This window comes from Photinus pyralis, unplaced genomic scaffold (genome assembly GCF_008802855.1).
Source record: "Photinus pyralis isolate 1611_PpyrPB1 unplaced genomic scaffold, Ppyr1.3 Ppyr1.4_LG7, whole genome shotgun sequence".
In the NCBI taxonomy this organism is placed as follows: Eukaryota; Metazoa; Arthropoda; class Insecta; order Coleoptera; family Lampyridae; genus Photinus; species Photinus pyralis.
The window spans coordinates 15,971,114-15,994,988 of NW_022170738.1; the positions used below are offsets into that span (position 1 = coordinate 15,971,114).

The 23,875-nt window shown below is 36.3% G+C and overlaps 4 protein-coding genes across 10 annotated transcripts; all 4 read left to right on the plus strand.

Moving 5' to 3' along the window:
* Positions 1-371: 371 nt before the first annotated feature.
* On the plus strand, positions 372-3,782 carry LOC116177272. 3 transcript variants are annotated; one of them, XR_004146639.1, is made up of 5 exons: positions 372-613; positions 663-1,038; positions 1,283-1,508; positions 1,568-3,505; positions 3,564-3,782. XR_004146639.1 is itself a non-coding variant. In XM_031496204.1 (2 exons), the coding sequence occupies exons 1-2, from the start codon at positions 2,856-2,858 to the stop codon at positions 3,778-3,780; spliced, it is 867 nt and encodes a 288-aa protein (XP_031352064.1). In that variant the 5' UTR covers positions 2,654-2,855; the 3' UTR covers positions 3,781-3,782. The 3 variants fall into 3 exon arrangements, 1 of the variants encoding a protein (XP_031352064.1); XR_004146640.1 differs by having other exon boundaries at positions 372-1,038; XM_031496204.1 differs by lacking the exons at positions 372-613; positions 663-1,038; positions 1,283-1,508 and having other exon boundaries at positions 2,654-3,505.
* Positions 3,783-5,074: 1,292 nt separating this feature from the next.
* On the plus strand, positions 5,075-8,314 carry LOC116177386. 3 transcript variants are annotated; one of them, XR_004146662.1, is made up of 5 exons: positions 5,075-6,005; positions 6,056-6,557; positions 6,607-6,762; positions 6,817-7,180; positions 7,225-7,366. XR_004146662.1 is itself a non-coding variant. In XM_031496356.1 (4 exons), exons 1-4 carry the CDS (start codon positions 6,958-6,960, stop codon positions 7,955-7,957), a joined length of 858 nt encoding a protein of 285 aa, XP_031352216.1. In that variant the 5' UTR covers positions 6,791-6,957; the 3' UTR covers positions 7,958-8,314. The 3 variants fall into 3 exon arrangements, 1 of the variants encoding a protein (XP_031352216.1); XR_004146661.1 differs by having other exon boundaries at positions 5,076-6,005; positions 6,607-7,180; XM_031496356.1 differs by lacking the exons at positions 5,075-6,005; positions 6,056-6,557; positions 6,607-6,762 and adding exons at positions 7,452-7,758; positions 7,807-8,314 and having other exon boundaries at positions 6,791-7,180; positions 7,225-7,401.
* A 1,136-nt stretch (positions 8,315-9,450) lies between these two features.
* LOC116175832 (fumarylacetoacetate hydrolase domain-containing protein 2A) lies at positions 9,451-17,926 on the plus strand. 3 transcript variants are annotated; one of them, XM_031494155.1, is made up of 6 exons: positions 9,451-10,081; positions 16,087-16,303; positions 16,350-16,610; positions 16,662-16,684; positions 16,730-16,931; positions 17,054-17,195. In XM_031494155.1, the coding sequence occupies exons 1-5, from the start codon at positions 9,777-9,779 to the stop codon at positions 16,878-16,880; spliced, it is 957 nt and encodes a 318-aa protein (XP_031350015.1). In that variant the 5' UTR covers positions 9,451-9,776; the 3' UTR covers positions 16,881-16,931; positions 17,054-17,195. The 3 variants fall into 3 exon arrangements, with proteins under 3 accessions (XP_031350015.1, XP_031350013.1, XP_031350014.1); XM_031494153.1 differs by having other exon boundaries at positions 9,455-10,081; positions 16,350-16,684; XM_031494154.1 differs by lacking the exons at positions 16,087-16,303; positions 16,350-16,610; positions 16,662-16,684; positions 16,730-16,931 and adding exons at positions 17,319-17,650; positions 17,699-17,926 and having other exon boundaries at positions 9,622-10,081; positions 17,054-17,270.
* Positions 17,927-22,124: 4,198 nt separating this feature from the next.
* On the plus strand, positions 22,125-23,577 carry LOC116175831 (antichymotrypsin-2-like). The gene is made up of 4 exons (XM_031494152.1): positions 22,125-22,302; positions 22,349-23,134; positions 23,183-23,324; positions 23,370-23,577. The coding sequence occupies exons 1-4, from the start codon at positions 22,204-22,206 to the stop codon at positions 23,498-23,500; spliced, it is 1,158 nt and encodes a 385-aa protein (XP_031350012.1). The 5' UTR covers positions 22,125-22,203; the 3' UTR covers positions 23,501-23,577.
* Positions 23,578-23,875: the final 298 nt, after the last annotated feature.

Sequence of the window (23,875 nt, forward strand, 5' to 3'; positions counted from 1 at the left end):
CTTCCTTTTTTACCAAAAATCGACTGCACCAAAATTTCTCGGGAAAACACTTTTTTTTATTAATTTTGGTGCGTAGAATCCAAATCAATTCGTACTTTTTCGATCAGACTTCTCAATCAAAAGTTATAGACTAGAAACCAATTTCGAAAAAAATTCAAAGGGTTCTAACTTTTGAACTAGTAGCCCAATCTTGGAACTGTTTGAAATTATGGATTCCACAGGCCACATTCTATAAGAAAATTTTTTTTCTGGGTCGATCTGAGACAATTTTTTGTCATTTTTTGTCGTAGCATGTAAGTGCTGAAATACAATGATAGGCGACGCACCTCGTGTGGATTGTATATCGGTGTACTTAAACTGCCGTTGAACGGTCGTGTACTAAAATGCCGTTAGCAGATATGACGTCAATTATGTGACGCGTTTGACAGTACTAGCAGATTCGTCATCAAATTGACGGCATCTTATTATACTGCCGTTACAGCTGTTAGTGCATGTTACTTAATATACTATATTTGCCGAGAGCGTATTCAAAGTTAAAGTGGTTGTTGTTAATCATTGTTGGAACAACTTGTGCCAAATATGAACTAAATCTGATCTGTTGATATAGAATGAGGTAAGTGCTATAGTCCATACGTTTTCTAATTGCTCTTATCTACTTTTAGTTAAGTTAGGTTTAGATACCTATTATACATGCCAAGAATGTTAAAAGTTGGAGATAGATTTACCTCATTTGCGGATGCAAAAAAAGCCATCGCGGAACTTGGTGACAATACGTATACGACATTTTGGAAACGAGATGCACGTACTATTGCAAGTAGTAAAATTGCTAGACAAATAAAAAGTTCTTTAATATATTATCAACTTGTTTATGCATGCAATCATGGTGGAAGGAAATTCAAGAGCAGTGGTAAGAAAATTCGGCAGTCTTGGACATTTAAAGAAGATTGTCCTGTACATGTAAGATTCAAGGCATCATTAGATGGAAATGCATTAGAAGTAACGTCGATTCAAAGCCAGCACAATCATGACACATCTAAAGTAAGTACCTACATCTATAATTGGATTTTTAGGGTTTAACGATAATGGATTCGGATTGTAAATTACTATAGTTTCTTAGATGAAATGAACTTAATTTTCATAGTTGTCTATAGCAATTACATTAATCTATAATTTTGTGCATCCAGCCGTATAATTATTTTCCATTTTTTAGTGCAATTGTTTGAAATCGGTTCATTTCTTTTCTAAAGGTATTTGAATTTAATGGATAATTATGACTTTTCAGGTCTTATATGCACATACCCCTAGTCAAAGAAGGCTGTCTAGCAACATGAAGGAAAGTGTAAAAGATTATTTGAATATGAAAGCAAATAGAAAAATGATACAACAAAAATTGCAAGAAAGCACTGGTAAAATCATTACTTTGCAAGATTTAACAAATATAACCAAAAATGACCAATCCAAAACAGAAAATCTGGATAACTGCTTAAAAATACTCAAAACGAAATATGGTAACCTGGAGGATTTATTATTGTGGTAGTGTTAAATAATTATCTATTATTACTTTTAGGTGCCCATGCAGCTGTATTGCGAGACGTAGACAATAATTTTAGGGGTCTTTTTATTCAAACGCCAGCTATGAAAAGCACCATGAATGCATTTCCAGAATTTCTTGCAGTAGATGCAACATATAAATTACTTAAAATAGGATTACCCGTTTTTCTTATAATTGTAGAAGACGGTAATTGTCAAACTGAAATAGTGGGTGTGTGTATACTGGCATCAGAAGATAGACAAAGTTTCACCTGGTTCTTAGAAACCTTTAAAAGTGAGAATCCAGCATGGATAAACGTGAAATGCATAATGACTGACAAGGACTTACATGAAAGAGAAGTAATTAAGAATTGTTTTCCTAATGTAAACCTTATAATATGCGTGTTCCACACATTGAAAATATTTTATCGTGAAATTTCGTGTCAAAAAATGGGAATTACTCCAAGTCAGCGTACACTTAGTTTAGAACTAATTCAGAAATTGGTCTACGCTAAGACAGATGATGACTACGAAAAATACATGCAAGGCTTAAAAGATAGTGTACCTCGAACAGTGTATGAGTATTTTATGAAAAACTGGCACAACACTAAAGATGAGTGGAATCTAGGGAAAAATTATTTTAAGAACAGTTTTTTAAATAACCGTCTGGAATCTATTAACGCTAAACTAAAGTCAGTTATAAACAAAAATAGTCCTTTGGAACATTTTATAAACAGCTTGTTTACAATTATTTCAAGTTTGGAGACAGAAAGGGATCATAAAGCAGTTTATGGTATTTTAAAAAAACCTGTCGACATGTTTCCCGAAGACTCAGATGAAAGAAAATATTTCAAACTGCTCACACGTGAAGCTTCAAAGCATGTTTTAAGAGAAATTCGTATTTCGGAACAAATCAGAAGTATTACTGTTTCTGCAGATGGTTATTACATCATTACTGATAGTCGGGGGTCCACAAAAACTACAGTTTCTTCGTGTAATTGTGTAATGTATGATGCAATGATTTTACCCTGCAAGCATATTTTTGCATTGAGGCGGCATTTACATGTAGAGCTTTTTGATAGAATGCTTGTAAACCACAGGTGGACCATGGATTATTATAAAGGCAAGCAGCGAACATTATAACGTCTTTGCTTGAAGACAATGAATCGACAGGATATCACTTGCCATGTACATCTAATGATAGCACTATATCTGTATCACTGACCACACAAGGGCATCAACCAATATATTCCTATGCACAAAGAAGAAAAAAATGTCTTCTGTTATGTACTGAACTTGCCGACTTAGCAGCACAACGTACGGGCATGTTATTTGAGCAAAGGCTTAATCTATTAAAAAATCTCAAAACATTGTGGGCTAATGATACTGCTGTTCTACTTACGCCTATAGACGTTAGAGACGAAAATGACCGGCAATTTATTGTTGAAAGTAATGATGAAGTAGTATTTGAAAATGAAAATTTTTCAGAGTTTTGTAACGAAGTGGTTATCCAAGACCTAAATATATTAGGTGACGTAAATCTCTCATCTCTGGGCCACACTGAAGTTATTGAGGAGGTCAATATGGAAGAATCAAATAAAGAAAATGAAGTTCCTGTTACCGCTGATATTAATGTACGTGACTGCAACAACCAATCCCAGCAAACTGTTCAAGTAAATGACATTAATTTGTCGACTATCAAAATGCCAGTTGCAATAAAGAAACGAGGACGCCCAAAAGGGCAAGACTTAACAGTAATAGGATTACCAAAACGAAGGAAAAGAAAACCCTTGTCGTTTTCAAAGAAATCATATCAGGAAAAACAGGATTTAATACTAAATTTCTTTGTTCAGAATGGTGATATTGTTAAAGATATTAAAAATGGTAAAATTCTTGAAGATTTAGATCTTAAATCGTTTCCAGAAGAAATATCTGATGCTGTATTAGATAATAGCGTTGACGTCCACTTGATGAAGTAAGTCTTGCTATAATCTATCTTATGCTTTAATTAATTTTAAACTGTGTTTTTTCAGAACCTTTTGCACAGACGAAGCCTTTAACAAGATCTTTAACCTAGTGGAACAAAAACGACTTAAGCAACACTGGTCTTGCTCTGTGTGTGGTGCAGGCAATCAAAACGACCAAACAGCAGTTTGTTGTAGTGGTTGCCTTCTGTGGAAACATATTCGTTGCTTAGGATTATCTAGGCGGCCTAAATCAAAACAGTGGTTTTGTAGAAATTGCTACTAAGAATTATGTATTTTTTGTGTTTGATACATTTTGTGTTTTTTTTTTTCAATAAATCACAGTACGTTTGTAATGATTAAACAAAAATATTACGTTAATTTGCCTCAAGTGTTTGAATAATTGCCATAATTTGGAGCCACGGTAATATAAGAGGATGCCGTCAATTGATTACAAAACTGCTAAGATGACCTTAAAACGAACGGCAGCCAAAGCAAATACCGTCAAACGCGTCATATAAATGACGTCATATATGCTAACGGCATTTTAGTACACGACCGTTCAACGGCAGTTTAAGTACACCGATTGTATATTTTGTTACTTTTAATTATCAGCTTCAATTTAAAAAAAACTGTATGGTAATTTATTTTCGAGAAGGGAGTACTTTAAAATGTTTTTGTGGTGCATCTCAGAGCTCCCCCCCCCCTCCACCTTCATTACTACACTAATACTTTAATGGCCCGTAACCTATGCAATTCCACCTGGCCCGCAGTTACCCAGTCCGCCCCTGCGTCCAATTGTACTCTAAAGATAAAACCCAATGCTGATTTCCTATTACCATAGAGTAATTTACTCTATGCTATTACATACTTTTTTAGAAAATTTGTTTGAGATAGACAAAAATCCTGGCTGTATTTTTGTGTATTTATTGTCCCTCTTTTGTTCTGGACCCTCAACAGGCTTTCGCCCAATTACAGAGTGAATCGCGTAATTCTTTTTAGGGGAGCTCCTGCATGTTCTATACTACTTCGGTATTTACCTTACGCATTAGGAAAACTGCAGGAAAACCTAATTCAGAGTAGCCCGCAGAATGCTCGAAACTCATCTAAGGAAATTCCCATCTCTGCCACAGTTGAAAAATTCACCTCAACCCAGGTTCAAACATCCGAGCTTCCGGCTATGTAATTTACATGATCTTCTTTATTAACATGTAGGTACCTCAATTCTCAGTTGCGGGGGTTGTTACTTTTGTCGCACGACAAGTATTTACACTTTTTGATATTATATTTTATATATAGCCCTTGCAATATTGTCCTCTAGGGATAAATTTGCTTCTCGTTTTAAACTACACTTACGAATGCATAGTAATCCTTAATGCAGGGGTTATAACTTATGTAGTACACCGATTTTTTTTTATTTCTTTGATACATTATTTACAAACAAAAATACCAATAAACCACAATGTCCCCAATAATTTAAAATGGTCTATATTTGGATTTTTGAAAATCACACTTACATGCATAGCAATACTCCTTTGGGTGGTTGTAACTTTTGTAGTTTCTTTTTCGCTGTATATGTAATTTTGTATAAGATTTATTCTTACAAGTATAGCAGGAGTTGTAACTTTTGTAGTAGGCACACCAAATATTTTAATTCCTTTGATTGGTTACTTAAGTTTAAATAATTGAGAGTAACCCTGCAATTGTCCTCTAAAAATAAATTTTTCCTTCCGGGGACCAGTGAACAGTTGCATGATTTATAGTTATAAACAAGAGATGCGTTTCCCGTTTGGTAAATGGTAAGTATAGGTATTGACATGGAATTATTTAAATTTTGATGATATCTGCTTAACAATATACCCCTGGACCCACTATGGAAATGAGCTTCATAATTATTATTTTATTTGACTGTGTCATTAATTAACACTTTGAACGAATTGTCACCGGAACCTTTTTAGTTTATGTGTCTCCGTCAAATCTTGATCGTCATTTGTGTACTAATTTCATTGGAGAAGCGCTCAAACCCACTGTCACGATGTAACGAAAGACGTTTGTTGTAAATTTGAAACGTATTTTTGTATTTGTGACTTGTCGAGGTAGAGAGAACAAGAGTATTGACTGAAAAAAGTAGGATATGTGCCTCGCATTAATTTCAAGTGCATTTAGTACCATGAATCGCGTTTGAAAGATTAAAAACCGCGATTAGATACCCGTTATCACAGTTTCACGATATTGTCTGCTAATGACAGTACACGTAAATTTTTCAGTAAAGGTTGGGTGACGATAAGTGCCAAAAAATGGTGAAAACAAAACCCTTTTACATCTTGGCCGCAAGCTTCACATCTGCGGCCGCAGCCATCCTATCAATCATTTCGTTAAGCACCGAGAATTGGGTTACGGCAAAAGGTCAATTCGTGATCATCAACGAACCCCCCAGTGAAATAAGGTATGGACTGTTTACTGGTCTCCTTATTCAATCATTAGGGGGATCACAAAGGATACCACTTTATGGTTGTACTGCATATTGCTGAAGCTAAAATCTAACTCAACGTATGTTTTAGTTACTTGTTTAGTTTCAAAAAACGTTTGTGGATACTTATGCGATTCGGGACAGGATCGACAGGATGATCTAGAGAAGATGTGGAACAATGAAAAGGTACCGTTCACGTGTTACTTGCAACATGCACGTTCAATCACGACCAGAAAAGATGCAAATTCAAGCTTAATTCCTAAAACAGAGCTAAAAGCTGATGATAGTGAACGTGAATTTATTAATGCTGGTTTGTACATATCGACAGTAGTCTTTTTGGGAATTTCCGCCATTTTTGGGCTAATAGCGGCAGCTCTTTCGGTTTGGAACACAGCCGGAAATCCTATCGAAGTTATCGTTAGTATCTACGGAATTTACATTTACAACGCTATTGCATGCATCGCTTCGGCTGTGACCTTGGCACTTTGGGGTGCTTTGTTTGGTATTACAATTCTACACAATATTGGTATTTTCCATACTATACAAGGTGACATGAAAACGTACGATACACCAATGCTTGGATTCTCCTATTGGTAAATAATCCACATACCAAAACATTGATTGCTCAATTGCTCCTTTTAGGTTAAATGTACCGAGCTGTATGTTATATGGTGCAAGTATATTCATACTGTATTTGAGAGACTACTTCATTCGTCTAGAACCTGAAGTCAAAATTCACATCACTGCTAGGGAAAAGGACGTTGGTGATATAATGATTTTTTAGAAAACGAAACAATTGTAAATATATAGTTTTTCAATAATATGTAGTATGCACCTACCTCTTCCCCAAAGGTATTCGGAATTTGCCCTGCTATAGCGAAGTTATCTTTTATCAACAAACTGATAAGATAACTTTCCTTATTACTCACATTAGTATTTACCTGTTGCAAGATAAACTTAGAAAACCCATGTAACCAGGAATATACCTATAGTATGACAAACAGGAAAGTCGGATATATTTTGTTTGCTACCTTTACCTCATCAATAGGGATACTTTTGTCAATAGTGTCACTATGTACAGAAAATTGGATACAAAGCAAAGGGGAATTCACGATTGGCGATTTTAGTAACGAGCAATTGAGTGAAATAAAGTATGGGTTATTTTCTGGGACATTTATGCAGAATATGGGAGGAACAAAGTACTACACTCTTTACGGTAAGAAATTCCACTAAAGGCCTTTCGTTTAGTTTCAGTTTCAGCCACCTGTTCCCTCTCGACAAACATTTGCGCGTACCTTTGCACCGGCACTTCAGAGGGACGAAAGGCAGAGCTTGATAGGCTGTATCGCAACGAACAAGTTGAGTTTTCCTGTCCCGCTATTAGTAGGCTGCTTAACCAAGTGCACGTAAACTTAAGATATGCTGGCATAAAAGAGCGTAATTTAACGGCAGTAGTCTTTTACTCTTATTTCGTATTAAATTTGTAGAGACCCGAACGTTCATCAATGCCGGTTTGTACTATTCCACAATTACCTCTTTGGGAATCTCGCTCATCTTCGGAAGTATTGCCACTATTTTATCCATTTGGAATTTGATCAAAAATATAAAGCTCAAAGTTTTCGGGGGTAGAGGAATAATGGCCTGCAACTTTATCGCCTTTCTTGGGTCTGTAGCCGTATTGCCGCTGTGGGGAACAGCATTCGGCACAACAATTATTCGGAATCTAGCCATTTTATACACCATTCAAGGACAGATGCGTACCACCGGTTGGACTTACTTAGGTTTCTCGTTCTGGTAGGTGTTGGTTAGTTCTCATATTGTTTTATCTGCCTTTTGATTTAGGTTAAATTTACCGAGTTGCCTACTCTTTGCGACAAGCATTTTTGTAATGTATTTGAGGGAGTATATGTCCACCCAAAACCCGAAATCCGAATACAAAGTTGAAAACGAAGGAAGTGCGAGGCGTAAACTAATAATACACTTTAACAGTTAACTGTTACTAATCCAATTCTTCGAGAAAACTCAATTTAACGTCTGGCTACCAGCTATTACAGTCAAAAACCACCCCCAACTGCCTGAAATATTGTGAGATATACGTTATAGATATAATTTTGATAATATTGTAACTGGGAATGTTTTGTATAGTTTTCTTTTATGTGCTCGTTTTTAAGAATAAGCTAATTTCGCTGTTGGTGTAGGTAACGACATTAGTAAGTTTAGTTTGATCATGTCACTTTGTGTTCTCTGTAATCGGGCTTGTCCCATTGGCATACGAGTAAATAAATTACCACCACAACAACAAGAAATGAATGAAATATTTATTTCATTGCTTGTTATCTCCAATGTAAAATGTGACTGTATCGTAATTAAAGACTGATCCAAGAATATAGGTATAGGTATTCGTCGTTGTTCTGTATAAAAATGATTGTATTATATTCCCTGGTGTTATTATGGTTGGATAGATTTGATAGGTTATAGTGTAACTGATGTAATTGGTGTTTCATACCGAATGAATTAATGATACTATAACCAGTAACCACCTCTTCCCTAACCTATTTAAATGCAAGCCATTATACTTGATGACATATTTAAAATTTACTGAACTATTTACATCTGTTTAGGTGAAATTTCTTGCAAGTTTATTGATTTCATCACAAATGGCGTTGTTATAAATAAATTTGTATTTGTATTAGACCAAAAAGTAGTTAATATAAAAATTAGGTTTCATTTCTGGCTTATAATTTCTTCAAGCCCTAAGGGCATTGTTAGAATCCCTCCATAATTATGAATTAGTCTTCACTTCTGAAATGCTTCGTAAGTTCGTGTACATTTTCAAGAACTTCTTCCAGGTTTGCGTTTAGTTTGAAGATTGTTAAGAGATGTTGTAATATGCGGTCAAGAAATAAATCTCTCATCATAGCTCCCATGCCTCGGGCTTGACTGTCACCCAAAATTGAAGTCTCATCTATATTGTATCTGTGTCACTGGTTTCGTATTACACGACTGCAGTTCTTTTTCATCAGGCGGTTGCAGCTTAGGCTGGTCTTATAGAAGAAACAGAAGTAGACGACATATCCGTATATTGTGCTGTGTTTATCTTCAAACTGCATCTATCGGGTTCAAATTTATACACAGATGCATAATCCCAAACATTGGATTTGCACCAATTTCGTTGGAAAACACCTTACACCAGTAAACTAATAAGAACTTTGTTCACCATGTCCACTTAGGATAGATTTCTGCGAACAATTTCCAATGGAAACCATAACCATTCTTGAGCATAATCCTAGTATACTTTATGATGTCATATCTTACAGTCCAATTTTGTTATCGATTAACAGTTTTAATACAATTGGCGCCATCTACTATTTTGCAGTAGAAATATAACAGTATCCTACAATTGAATACCTTCCACGTGTTACCTTAACTTTATTTTGTCTGTTAGTTATTATTTTCTCCTACTTTAGAGTTTAATAGCTTTAACCAAGGTCAGAAATTAGTTACATATACAAATCACAAGACCTAATTAATTAATTATTACTGGAAATTAAGTATCGAATTTCTTTAAAACTATTTATATCCATTTTCCACTAAAATATTTTCAAAAAACCGGTTAAACCCGCTAGGGTACCCTTCTCCTGCCAAAACTAAATGCAGTAAATGCTTTAACGTTTTAGCATCCGTCGAGTAAACACGCGATTTCTAGATTACCAACTATTTACGTATCTTTCCAAACTTATTTTTGTTTTTTTTTAAATAAATATAGCTTACAAAAGTTTAAAAAAAGCACTCGTCCTTTGCGCACCGGGATAATGCCCTCAAACATACGATTCGTGTTATCAAGTGCTTCAAAGTTGTTTTCGCGGTCTGCCGTTGAAGCAACCAACGGTTCGTTTTCCCTAATTAGCGCCAGTTCTATTCGGAAATTTAGTGTGACCGCAAGCAGGAACATGCATTTTGTACAATTCCAGTTGAAATCGAGAGGCCCCCAACATCTGGGCGCCCAGTTGGAGCCGAATGGTGACATTTTTGACATAAGTGCGGTGGATTCCTCCATCCCCAATTCGTTGGTGGAATGTTTGGCGACCGGAGAGAGTGTTATTGAGAAAACAAAAAGGTATGGGGACTCGGTCAAAATTTTTCCATTGTATAACAGAAGTGAAGCTACAGGCGTGGCGCAATGCATTTGATAGCAGGTTGAGCAATTGAAAAAATAATTAAGTGGAGTAATTAAATATAGTTAAATTATCGCATCGTTATCTCATTACTTTCTTCACACCGCTTATTCCCTGTAAACAACAATAAACATAAAATCCTTAGTATATTACCAATTAAGTTTTGCGAAGGTTATATATCGCGTGCTGGATACCCCTACATTGATTTGATTTAAGTAATGCGACCGACAATATCGTTTCTATTTATAGATTAATATCATAAAATTTGGAGCGTCGCCGCATTATAAATCCAGATGCGTGTGTCTTTTCAAGAATATTCATTATTCATGTACAGCGGTAACAGTAGAGTTCAAATCACGTGTTTTTGTTCATTATAAGAGAACACACTAGAGCTTTTTGCTTGTTTAGGTTTTATCGCTGGTTTTTCTTTTCCTGTGTAACAATTAAATATGCTATTTGTATCCTTATCAACTTTGTTAATGAAGGAGGTTAATAAAACTGTGCTCAGTTTCTAAAGAGATGGTTACCGTCTCCAAAACTCCCCATTACCGACGCCCTTCGTTATTCATACTTCGGTTCATACAAAGTCCGTTATGGGTTATGGCCGTTATTATTAATTAAACACCCATTCGTACCGGAAAAAAAGCAATACGAACTTCAATCAACTAACAATGTCTTGCCACATTAATGGTCAAAATGTTACAAACAGTAACAGCGATATAGGTCTATTTAGTTATAACATTTTTCGAGACATTTTTAGACACGTTTGATCGTTCTACCAATTTTAATAGTAGGTACACTTCCCTAATACTACCATTTACTACTTCCAATAAACGTATTGAATTAATTACTATCATGGTGCAGACCTTTAAATTTTTATTCTTTCACTCCCAAACTTTGTTTTTCTTTACATAGAGGATTATGCTCGTTTTGTACTGATTTTTGTGTTACTATCATCGTCTTGTTAGTGGGATCGGATAGCATAAAAATATTTCAGTGCTGGCGGCGAACATGCCTTTTGCTGATATAGTTTCTGCATATTATACCAAAGATCAAAAATCGCCCCAGACCCCAAAATTCAGAACCTCTTACCACCAGTAGTGACGTCATCAAATGAAAGATCAAAAAAACTATGCATAGACATAGACTAACTTTGTAAAGGACCATATTTTTAGTAAAATTCAATATTAGATATTTTAAGATTTTAATAAAATCCATGCCGTTTTGCTGCTTCCAAAGTGTTCGACCTTAAGCCGACCAATGAAAATTGTTATATTGTTGACGCTAGCCTATTTTGGTTGCGAGTTGTGTTTTGGATCCTAACTGTGGGGTGAAATTGAGCTTTTTAGTGCTCATAGTAGTAAGAGAGCATCAAGGCAAAACATTAGCCTGTACGCTTGAAGAAAGAGTAATATCATCTTCAGAAGAGTTGGATTTATCGGCTATAACATCCTCATGGCATGAAGAAGCGGACGGACGCCTTCTCCTTCACGCTAAGCATGCAGCTGACAATGGCCACGAATCTGTATGCATTCGGACAGTAGACTCAGATGATGTAGCAATTGCAGTATCTGCCTTTTCAAATTTTGAAAATATTCAACAGCTTTAGATTGATTTTGGAACTGAAAAAAATCGGAGGTTAATCGGCATCCACGAGCTCTGTTCTCATTTATCTCAAGAGATCTGTAGTTATTTGCCTATATTTCATTCAGTAACGGGCTGCGATACTCATCATTTTGTGAAGTAGGCAAGAAAAGAGCTTGGAAGGTATGGATGGCATATCCTAATATTAATTTCTGTTTTGAGCAGCTGCTAATGGGAAGACGCCCAGATGAGGATATGATAAGTACCGTGCAAAGATTTGTGATTCTTTTGTATGATGCAACAACTCCCTTAAACACAGTGAATGAGTGTAGACGATTCCTTTTTATTAAAAAAAGTAGAGCAATTGAGAATATACCTCCAACGGAAAATGCTTTACCTCAGCATATCAAGCGAGCCACCCTTCAAGCTCTTATATGGAAAAACTGTCTGGAAAAAACTATCAATCCCCTTCTCCCTATGGGGATGGGAAAAAAAGCTAATGACGGGTTTCGGGCCTTGTGGTCTACTCTACCAGATATGGCAAAAAGTTGTAAAGAACTAATTGCCTGTAGCTACAAACAGAGGTGTACTTGTGCAAGTGCGTTAAAAATGGTCTTCAGTGTACAACTGTACACAATTGTGCGCATGTGAAGGACATTGTTCTGAGAATTATTAATTGAACTTGTTTTCTGTTTCAAATGAAAACACTTTTTTCATTAAAATGTTATACTTTTTACACCAAACTGTTGTTTTTTTGGGAGGGGGGGAGGGCGGGGGGTAAGGGTGTATTTTTTTACAAAAAAACTTCACTAGAACTTTAATTGGATATCTATATGCTTAAAATCAGTTTTTTTGTTCCTATTTAGATGACGTCCTCGATTACGTCATTACTGGGGTCGGGGAGGGCGAAATTTTTGGGGTCTGGGGCTTTTTTTAATCTGTGACATATACAGTATCCAAATCCAAAAGTTCACAATCGCCGCCAACACTGAAATATTTTTATGGTTTTTAATGCTATCCGATCCCACTATGTAATGCAAAATTAAGGACGGTTAAGGGGGTGTTTTGCAATTTTTTCATTTCAGCTGTAATAAGCAAATTTGCAATGAACATTACCTTGTAGATGTACTTTCTGTTCCTTTTTACTTATTCAAATTAGCGTAGGCAAAAATGAATTAGGACCGAAGTTAAGTCCGGAAATACCTACGTGTTCCAAGAGTGCCACAGTATGTGCATTCATATGTCAACTAAACTTATTAATGTAGCAAATATCAAATCCGCCACCAACACCAAAATCCAGCACATATGGAATATAATAATAATATAGCACAATTATTATGACGATTACACGGCATAAAATACCTAAGTGGTACAAATATTGCCATGCATGCTATCGTTTATTTGATTGTAGAAGTGCAAAACTTAGATCGTATCGTAATATTCGACCAGATGCACCTAATTAAAAATGAACTAATTGCCAAATAAATAACATACATTAGCGGTATAAAAACAATAGAAAAAGAATGTATACTTAAAATTTAAAAACACGCATACTTAATGGCAATATTACGACCAGTGGGTCCTCGAGAAAATGAACATGCAAGGAAAGGTATGAATGGTCAGTAGTAGTACGAACTTTCATAGCTACGAAAAGCAGGTAACACTTACATATCCCTCGGATTTCAAGTGCTGGACCATGAAAGAAATAAATCGAATTCGTGAGTCCACAAAATAATAACAGCAAAATAATTAAAATCCTGATCATTTGATTGCTAAACAATAATCCTACATCAATTTATGATCAAAGGTTCAAAGCTATGGAAACCAATACAAAGTTAGTCCCTGTTAGAGAATTAATTAAAAATTAAAGACTCTAGTCCTAGTGCTACTGAAGTGTTTAAGGGGGATGAAATTTATGACTTGAAAATTGAGTTAAATTTATTATAGAATACAAATTTCAGATGGAATCCCCTATAAATGGAATTTATACTGATTTCATTAGATAACTATGGTATGAACATTTTGTACAGTATTAGAATATGTAATAAAATTTGGTAGATTTCATTTAAAATTTCGAATTATTTGCTGCACTTAATACATTTGATTGTCAATTGTTTTCTGGCTATTAAAACAGATAATTCAAAATTAAATGTAGAACAACTTTTCTTCTGTAACATTTTGTCACACTAACCGAGATATCCGCTCTGACAGCTAAAATCAAACCGACTGTATATACAGGGTGTTCCTAAATATAGTGTAAGTACGAAAGGGGTTAATTCTTTAATTTATTTTATGATTAAAAGTTCTTATAAGATAAAAAAACGCTTCGTAGATTGGTATTGAAGCGTATGCGGACTTTGTTGATATGAACTTTTAGTCATAAAATAAGCCAAAGCATTAGCCCCTTGCGTATTTACATAATATTTAGGAACACGCTGTAATTTAGAACATACACACCGAAATTTGTGGAGCCTTATACCTTAGAATGTAACATTTCCAAAACCGGTTCGTACTGAGAGGGCGTATAATGGTATAAGTATGAAAAATTCAATTAATCCTTTAAGTATAAGGTTCATAAATGATAGAAAATGGATGGATATCGCCAATTTTAGTTGTAGCCGGCTTGGAAGATGGAGGGATATTTCGCTGAATTTCAGGGATTTCAGGAATATTTAACTGCAAATTCTTAGACAAAATGCATACTTATTCAATATGTATGAAAATTTCTTCGTGTTTCGTATGACCATTGAATAAATTTTATTCAATGGTATGACTAATAAACCTCAACAGTTATGGGGTTTTATACGTACTCCACTTGTCATGAAAAATAAGTGGTAGGTACATTTAATTGCTGTTCTTCTAGTTTCGGATTCCATACCTATTATCACTGAGTACCTTACACGATGAATTGAATAATAAAAAACTTTTTATATTATCTTTAATATGAAATTTAATGATATGCTACATTCCATATATTTATGTACCTACTATAAATATGTTGCTCTGTTACGAGATAAAAGGTAAAGGAAAGGTGTTTTAATTTTTCAGTCACATTTCTTGTTTTTTATAAGATTTAGTTATAAAATTTCTGTTATTGCTTTGCTTCCTTTCGAGGCTTCCTTTCAGCCAATTGGAAACTGGTATGAGCCCTGGTTTCCCATTGAGTCTCGTGCCTTTGAAATGAGTAGGTCTTTTCCCTAGCCTTTTTCTGAACTGCATTTGCTGCGTGTGGAATGCCGATGAATCGTTGCTCCCTCCTTGTTCTTGACTGAGCATCTTCACCTCAGCCAGAAGTTTTTTCTGTATATAAACTAGTTTCCTAATTTCTGTGATCTATTTTGTGTTAGCTGAATTAAATATAAAATCATGCAATTATATGTTATAAAATGACCGTACATTCCGCGGTTTTGAAGGTTAATGAGCGATGCATGCAAATGTTGTTTCTAGGTTTCATTTGCAGAATATTGATGAGTGACGCGTGGACTGAAAAATAACGATTGAAGATATGTTTCTTTGCACATAGCGTTTTGCTTTAATCAGAAGAATCTACCACTCTCATTAACACATTTCTTATTAACACATTCAAAAAATGTTTTGATTCATTAGCATTAACACCTACATGTCATACGTTTTTTATTGCCACAGGATTCTCATTTTATTCTCGCTCACTTTTGCGCTTTTAACGAACCAGAGGAGTCATATGGGACCTCTTTGCAAATAATAATCGAAATAGTTATTTATTGCATAGGTAGTTATCTAATTATCGGAATTTTTGTCAAAAAATCGTATGGAAATTGGTATTTTTTTTCAGGATTTTTGCTATGCGTTTTCATGGCGTTTAGTCTTGACTATGAACAATAGCTCAATTTTTGAGTGACAGTAAATCGTGAATGTCAATGATATTACTCAATTAGATCACTATGCAAAATAATTTCGTGCACAACACGTGTTGCAAGGGTAATTTTTGTTTGCATAATAATGGAATAATATCATTGGCATTCGCGATTTACTGTCACTCAAAAATTGAGTTATTCTTCATAGACAGGACTAAACGCCATGGAAACGCATAGGAAACATCGTGAAAAAAAGTACCACTTTCCATACGATCTTTTGACACAAAATCTTAAGCAAAAATTTTATTTTTTTCACTTTTTTGAATCCCGTATCCATAATGATTATGCTAACTACGTCATGCTTTACATTATATAATCTGATACAGTGGAATGAATGACCATGTGTATAACTAGGTAGGTAGATACTGGTATTGCATTCACTTTTGCACCCGCCTTACGCTACTGTAACTTGTAAGGACAATACTTCATCGCATCTCGGAACACGGAGGATAATAATAATTAAATTGCAGAATAATAGCAGCGAACAGGGCAATAGTACCGCTATCGAACGTAAAGCTCCTTCCCCCGGTAATCAAACCCAGCAAAGTAATATGCATAGGATACAATTATGCTGGACACTGCGCCGAATTGAAAATTCCTCCTCCCACAGAACCTGTATTCTTCAACAAGTTCGCCTCTTGTATCATCGGTCCATATGACGATATCAAACTTCCAGAAATGAGCGAGGTTTCTAACATTCCTCTACAGCCACTCTTTAACACATTTTTTCTAGAAGGTAGATTGGGAGGTAGAACTAGCTGTTGTGATTGGGAAAAAGGCAAAATGCGTGAGGAAAGACCAGGTCGGTCCATATATTTTTGGTTACACTGTAGCTCAAGATGTTAGCGCTAGAGACTGGTTGACAAGTGAGGCTAATGGGGGGCAATTTTTATTAGGGAAGTGTATGGATACGTTCTGTCCCTTGGGCCCGTCTGTAGTAGATAGAGATAGCGTAGGCGACGTCAACAACTTAAACATAAAGTCAACTTTAAACGGGGAATTGCAACAAAGCGGTAACACATCGGAGTTTATCTGCAAGATAGATTTTATAGTGTCTTATTTGTCACAGTAAGTGAACTCATTTCACTTGGTAGCGTAATTAAACTTTTTTAGTATCTTCACACTACAACCTGGTGACATTATTTTGACTGGTACACCGACCGGAGTGGGTCTTCATAAGAAACCACCGCGATTTTTGCAAAGAGGCGATGTTCTAGAAAGTGAAATTGAGGGCGTCGGTAAAATACGTAATTCTGTGATTTAAACTGGCAGCAAACCTAATTGTTTAATTCTTGACCACGTGCAACTATCCAATGTGAGAGAATATATTTTTACCTATATCAATAAAGCCATTTTGTTAAATTTGCGTTTTTTTAATTATCTAATGGATTAAGTATTAGCTGCAGAAATTTATTGCTTTATAATTCTAACTTTCAGAATAATAGCAGCTGGAAAGTCAGTGGTATCAGTAAATGACGTTAACCTTCTTGCACCAATCTCGAAACCAGATAAAGTGGTATGCATAGCACGTAATTACACAGGACATTGCCAGGAGCAGAACCTCCCTGCTCCCACGGAGCCGATGTTTTTCAGCAAATTCTCCTCCTGTCTCATCGGCCCATATGATGAAATTATTCTTCCGGAAATAAGCAAGGTTTATACTTTACGTTCAGTAGTAACAAACTCATCCCATCTGTTCCAGAGGGTCGATTGGGAAGTGGAGTTAGCCGTTGTAATGGGCAAGAAAGCTAAATGCATTCGTCCAGATCAAGTCGAATCGTACATCTTCGGATACACGATAGCGCAAGATATTTCAGCGAGAGATTGGCAGAAAGAGAGAAATGGGGGTCAATTTTTATTGGGAAAATCCATGGACACCTTTTGTCCAATTGGACCTTCGGTTGTAACAAGAGAGAACATAATCGATGTAAATAATTTGAATGTTAAGACCATATTAAACGGTGACGTCAAGCAGAATGGAAATACATCCGAGATGATATTTAAGATAGATTTCATGGTTTCATACCTTTCACAGTAAGTTCCTTTTACAATTTATTCTTTGGTGATTAAATTTCATTTTAGGATATTCACGCTCCTTCCAGGTGACGTGATTCTAACGGGCACGCCAGCCGGAGTTGGTGTCCATAGGAACCCACCTCTATTTTTAAAAGCAGGGGACGTTCTCGAAAGCGAGATAGAATGCATTGGAAGAATGAGTAACAAAGTAGTTTAAAAACATCAAAGTTTGTTGAAGAATATTTTTTAAACAGTGTTAGACACTGACAAATAAATACTATTTTTGTAAGATAAGTACCTGGTGATTTTTTAGCTCATCATGTACTACAAAGACCGAGTTATTCAATACTGGTAAAAATGACGTTTCTCATGATACAATAAGATGATTCGTGTCTTAACTCACGTTACCTTTACTGCGAGTATCTTGAGTGAAAGTCAATAAGCAGTGATAGTTTTCTGCTAGGTAATTGTTGTCTAGTGTGTAAATAAATATAAATAAATTTATTTAAAGTTTTTATTGTAGCTATAGGACCGAGTAATTACGAGATTGTTTTTTTAATCCTTTTAACTATTTTATTTAACCACTCTTATTGATACAAGATTAACGACACGGTACAAATAATAACAAAAACAGTGATAGTTACCTGACAGATGCCACGCAACACTATTTCGGGGATTACTAAAATGGTGATTCACGACACTCTCCCCCACTTTTCTTTTAATGCTGGAGGGTGTAATCTTCCAGATACATTGGCTTTTGAGGACACTAGCTGGTAAGTCTGCTGGACTCAAAAGAACAATCTGGCCTGGCTGACTCGACGGAAGTTCTTGTTGAATTTAACCATTCACGCCGTTGAACTTGGATAAAAAGAAGTTTCCTGCGAAACTTCACTGTTAGATGATGCCGGCGCTTGGGTGGAATCTGTTGCAAAAGTAACTCCTTTTTTCGTTTATCGAACGGATGATGAGGGTTCAAAACCTACCTGCTTTTTTTGAGGAAGGGTGGCTATCAATTGATTGATGTGGCGTGTAAGAGTACGGCCGGAGTCTAATTCGACGATATAGTGAGACTGACCCAGCTTTCTAGAGATGGTGCCGAGCCGCCAAACATCCAACGACACTTTGTCTGTACTTTAGTACGTAGTTAGGCTCCGATGGAACAAAAGCTTTGGCGTTAGAGAGCAGGGCATCGAGACAAATCCGGATCCTCCTCTTCAGGCGACTGATCCGAAGCTAGAGGGGTTACATGGTAACGTAACATTATGTTCTGTAACTGGTAGACAAAGAAGATGGATCGTTAGCATCACCAGCCTTGAGTCTTCTTTTCATTGTCTGAATGTTGCGTTCCGCGAGACCGTTTGTTGCAGAGTGATTCAGTGCGCTGAATTTCTAGAACATTCCCCTTTCTTCGCTATTAAAAATAGCGGCATAGTCGGACACCATGACAGAGGAGTCGCCATGGATCAAAAAAATGTTTTTCGTCAGAGATAGGTACAGTTGATGCAGGGGGGAACATTTTGGATATGTTCCGCCCACTTGGCCCTCAGTCGACACTAGTCTATAACTTTTGATTGAGAAGTCTGATCGAAAAAGTACGAATTGTTTTGGATTCTACGCACCAAAATTAATAAGAAAAAGTGTTTTCCCGAGAAATTTTGGTGCAGTCGATTTTTGGTAAAAAAAAAGGAAGGTTATACACTGCCTTTTTTTGAGGCCCTCAAAAAAAAATTGTCTCAGATCGACCCGGAAAAAAATGTTGCTTATAGAATGTGGCCTGTAGAATCCATAATTTCAAACAGTTCCAAGATTGGGCTACTAGTTCAAAAGTTACGAACCTTTGAATTTTCTTTCGAAATTGGTTTCCTTTCTACTCTAAAACTATATTTATTGAGAAGTCTGATAGAAAAAGTACGAATTGTTTTGGATTCTGCGCACCAAAATTAATAAGAAAAAGTGTTTTCCCGAGAAATTTGGCGCAGTCGATTTTTGGTAAAAATGGAAGGTTATACACTGCCTTTTTTTGAGGCCCTCAAAAAAAATTGTCTCAGATCGACCCGGAAAAAAATTTTTCTTATAGAATGTGGCCTGTAGAATCCATAATTTTAAACAGTTCCAAGATTGGGCTACTAGTTCAAAAGTTACAGCCCTTTGAATTTTCTTTCGAAATTGGTTTCTAGTCTATAACTTTTGATTGAGAAGTCTGATCGTAAAAGTACGAATTGTTTTGGATTCTACGCACCAAAATTAATAAGAAAAAGTGTTTTCCCGAGAAATTTTGGTGCAGTCGATTTTTGGTCAAAAAAGGAAGGCCTTTTTTTGAGGCCCTCAAAAAAAATTGTCTCAAATCGACCCGGAAAAAATTTTTTCTTATAGAATGTGGCCTGTAGAATCCATAATTTCAAACAGTTCCAAGATTGGGCTACTAGTTCAAAAGTTACAGCCCTTTGAATTTTCTTTCGAAATTGGGTTCTTTTCTAGTCTATAACTTTTGATTGAGAAGTCTGATCGAAAAAGTACGAATTGTTTTGGATTCTACGCACCAAAATTAATAAGAAAAAAGTGTTTTCCCGAGAAATTATGGTGCAGTCGATTTTTGGTAAAAAAGGAAGGTTGTACACTGCCTTTTTTTGAGGCCCTCAAAAAAAATTGTCACAGATCGACCCGGAAAAAAAATTTTTCTTATAGAATGTGGCCTGTAGAATCCATAATTTCAAACAGTTCCAAGATTGGGCTACTAGTTCAAAAGTTACAGCCCTTTGAATTCTTTTCGAAATTGGTTTCCAGTCTATAACTTTTGATTGAGAAGTCTGATCGAAAAAGTACGAATTGATTTGGATTCTACGCACCCAAATTAAAAAGAAAAAGTGTTTTCCCGAGAAATTTTGGTGTAGTCGATTTTTGGTAAAAAAGGAAAGTTATACACTGCCTTTTTTTTTGAGCCCCGAAAAAAAATTGTCTCAGATCGACCCGGAAAAAAAATTTTCTTATAGAATGTGGCCTGTAGAATCCATAATTTAAAACAGTTCCAAGATTGGGCTACTAGTTCAAAAGTTACAGCCCTTTGAATTTTCTTTCGAAATTGGTTTCTAGTCTATAACTTTTGATTGAGAAGTCTGATCGAAAAAGTACGAATTATTTTGGATTCTACGCACCAAAATTAATAAGAAAAAGTGTTTTCCCGAGAAATTTTGGTGCAGTCGATTTTTGGTAAAAAAGGAAGGTTATACACTGCCTTTTTTTGAGACCCGAAAAAAAAATTGTCTCAGATCGATCCGGAAAAAAAATTTTCTTATAGAATGTGGCCTGTAGAATCCATAATTTCAAACAGTTCCAAGATTGGGCTACTAGTTCAAAAGTTACGGCCCTTTGAATTTTCTTTCGAAATTGGTTTCTTTTCTAGTCTAAAACTGTTTATTGAGAAGTCTGATCGAAAAAGTACGAATTGTTTTGGATTCTACGCACCAAAATTAATAAGAAAAAGTGTTTTCTCGAGAAATTTTGGTGCAGTCGATTTTTGGTAAAAAAGGAAGGTTGTACACTGCCTTTTTTTGAGGCCCTCAAAAAAAATTGTCTCAGATCGACCCGGAAAAAAATGTTTCTTATAGAATGTGGCCTGTAGAATCCATAATTTCAAACAGTTCCAAGATTGGGCTACTAGTTCAAAAGTTACAGCCCTTTGAATTTTCTTTCGAAATTGGTTTCTACTCGACACACATCGGGAAAGATCACCATTGAACGGACCTACATAATCGATATGTACTCTCCCCCAGTTCTCATCTAGCTGGTCCCAGGGTTGATTTGATGCTTTCTGCGGACTGAGACGGACATCACAATATTCACAGCTTTTTAAAAGTTCTTCACTGTATTTGTCTAAACATTTCCAATAGACATAGCTCCTAGCGAACTGTTTCATTGTTGTAATTCCTATAAGTGAAACGCATGAAACTCTTGCAGTGCTCATCTTAGAACAGACTCACAAAAACCTCCTTTTCTTACTTTTGGAGGGTGCTAGGACGCGTTTTGATGTACGTTCGTATGTCTACGGGCCAACGAAGAAGCCAGAAGTGAGCTGGATGAGTACATGGCAAACAAAGGTCGCCGGAAGGAAGGATGGCACATGCAAAGCCTTTTGTCGAGTACGAACTAGGGCGCTCTGACAAACTTCTGGGAAATTGACTCCAAACACAAGACGCAGCCGTATCGCAGGAAGATGGCCTGTCACTGAAAGGAGAAGCGGAGTTGGTTTTGAGTGATTTCAATAACCTCCCAGTTTTTTATTGAGCGCAAATTACATCCCTTTGTAGTACTAGTAGAACGGAATATTCCTTTTCCCAAAAATAGATTAATTACAACATATTATATAAATATATTATATTATTTTACATATCTCATAGATAATTGTCAAAGGTTATCTTCTTACATCTAATTAGGTTTGACCTTTTTCCCCATTCGATCATTAAAGGCTTGCTTTGATCGGCCAATCAATTGCAAAAATTATCCAATCATTATCAGTGTTAGGACTCCCCAACTATAAACTGCATCGCCCATTTTAATCGGAATCAGTATAAAAGATGAAGCTCCAAATTCTCCTCTTGGGAATCACTAGCGTGTATTGCCTCGATTCGTCGTTTCGAGATGCGAACCGACAATTTACCACCAAACTGTACAAGGTAGGTGGGGTATTGTTAACTGCAATTCACGCCGATGCGCTTTCAGGAGTTGGTCGAACAGAAACAGGAAAAACTCCTCGTGAGTCCTATGGCAATTCAAATAATTTTTTCTCTCCTTCGTGCTGGTAGTGGAGGCTTGACTTCGGAGGAGCTTTCCGATGCGCTGTCACTTCCACGTGACGATAAAGCGCAAGATGATATGGTTAAAGGCGTACTCGAAGCTTACAAAACCGTCCAAGGTGACCATTATCAGTTGACGTTGGCAAACAAGATTTACGTTCAGGAAGATGTCGAACTGAAAGCTTCGTACAAATCTAAGGCTGTTGATGTGTTCGGTGCTGATGTTGAAAATGTCGACTTTAAGAAGAAAGAAAATGCGATGGCTGTTATTAATAAGTGGGTGGATTGTAAGACGAAGCACACAATTCCGGAGATCGTCACCAAAGATGATCTAAATGACGCGTTGCGCCTCATTTTACTTAACACCGTATACTTCCAAGCGCCTTGGAGGCAACGGTTTCACGAGCCGTCACAAAAACCATTCTTCGTCGACAGCTCTAACACTGTGAACGTCGACATGATGTCAGACAGAGATCTCTACGAATATCACGAGAGTGACGAATTGAAGGCGAAGTTCCTGAAGATACCTTATCGGGTGAACGGAATGAGCATGGTCATGGCACTACCCAATGAAAAAGATGGATTGGGCGAGTTGGAGAAGCGCCTTGGTGACATTCTGGCACTTCCCAAGTTTAGTTATAATGTTGTAATTGTTTCATTTCCAAAGTTTCAATTCGACGCAACGATTAAACTGAAACCAATCTTGAACGCGGTAAGCGCGCTATTTGCGTTCTCGGTGGTCTACATTGGAATGTTCTAGATGGGAATTAAGGATGCCTTTACATCAAGCGCCAATTTCAGCGGAATTTCTGAAAGTGCAAGTTTGTCCGTAAGCGATGCAATTCAAAAGAATCACATTGAAGTGAACGAGAAGGGAACGATTGCGTCATCAGCGACTGCAGGTAGAAGGTGCTAAAAGGTCCATGCAGTTAAACCCTTTTTTGTAGTGTTGCTGTTTGAGTATTCCGGTCTTGTCGAAGTAGAGCCACCGAAGGAGTTTAAAGCCGATCACCCCTTTATATTCTTCATTGAATCGGAGGCGGGAATACTCTTCATCGGCAAGTTTACTGGACATTAACCGAAAAGACGCCGAATTTGTTGAATAGATTGCAAACTAAGTTTTCTGGGCTTTAATAAATCAAAAATAGTACGCTTTGCGAAGAACTTTAATGCTCAAAATTAAAATGGTCGAAAAAAAACTTAAATTCCGAACCACTTTACGTGACTCTCTCGTAGTTGGAACCCGAGCTCTTCTGCAGCCCAAAACCGAATGCGTTAAAGAATCTCTTCTCCCTTTTAATCCTCTCTCATTGTTTTAATCTATCAAAGCACCCACAAAATGGTGATAATTAATTAAATCGGTCATTTTTAACCACGAATTAATCTGGTTCGTTTAGATCAACGACACCCTGTATACTGTCTAGTACCCAATACATCGACGTTATCCTATACA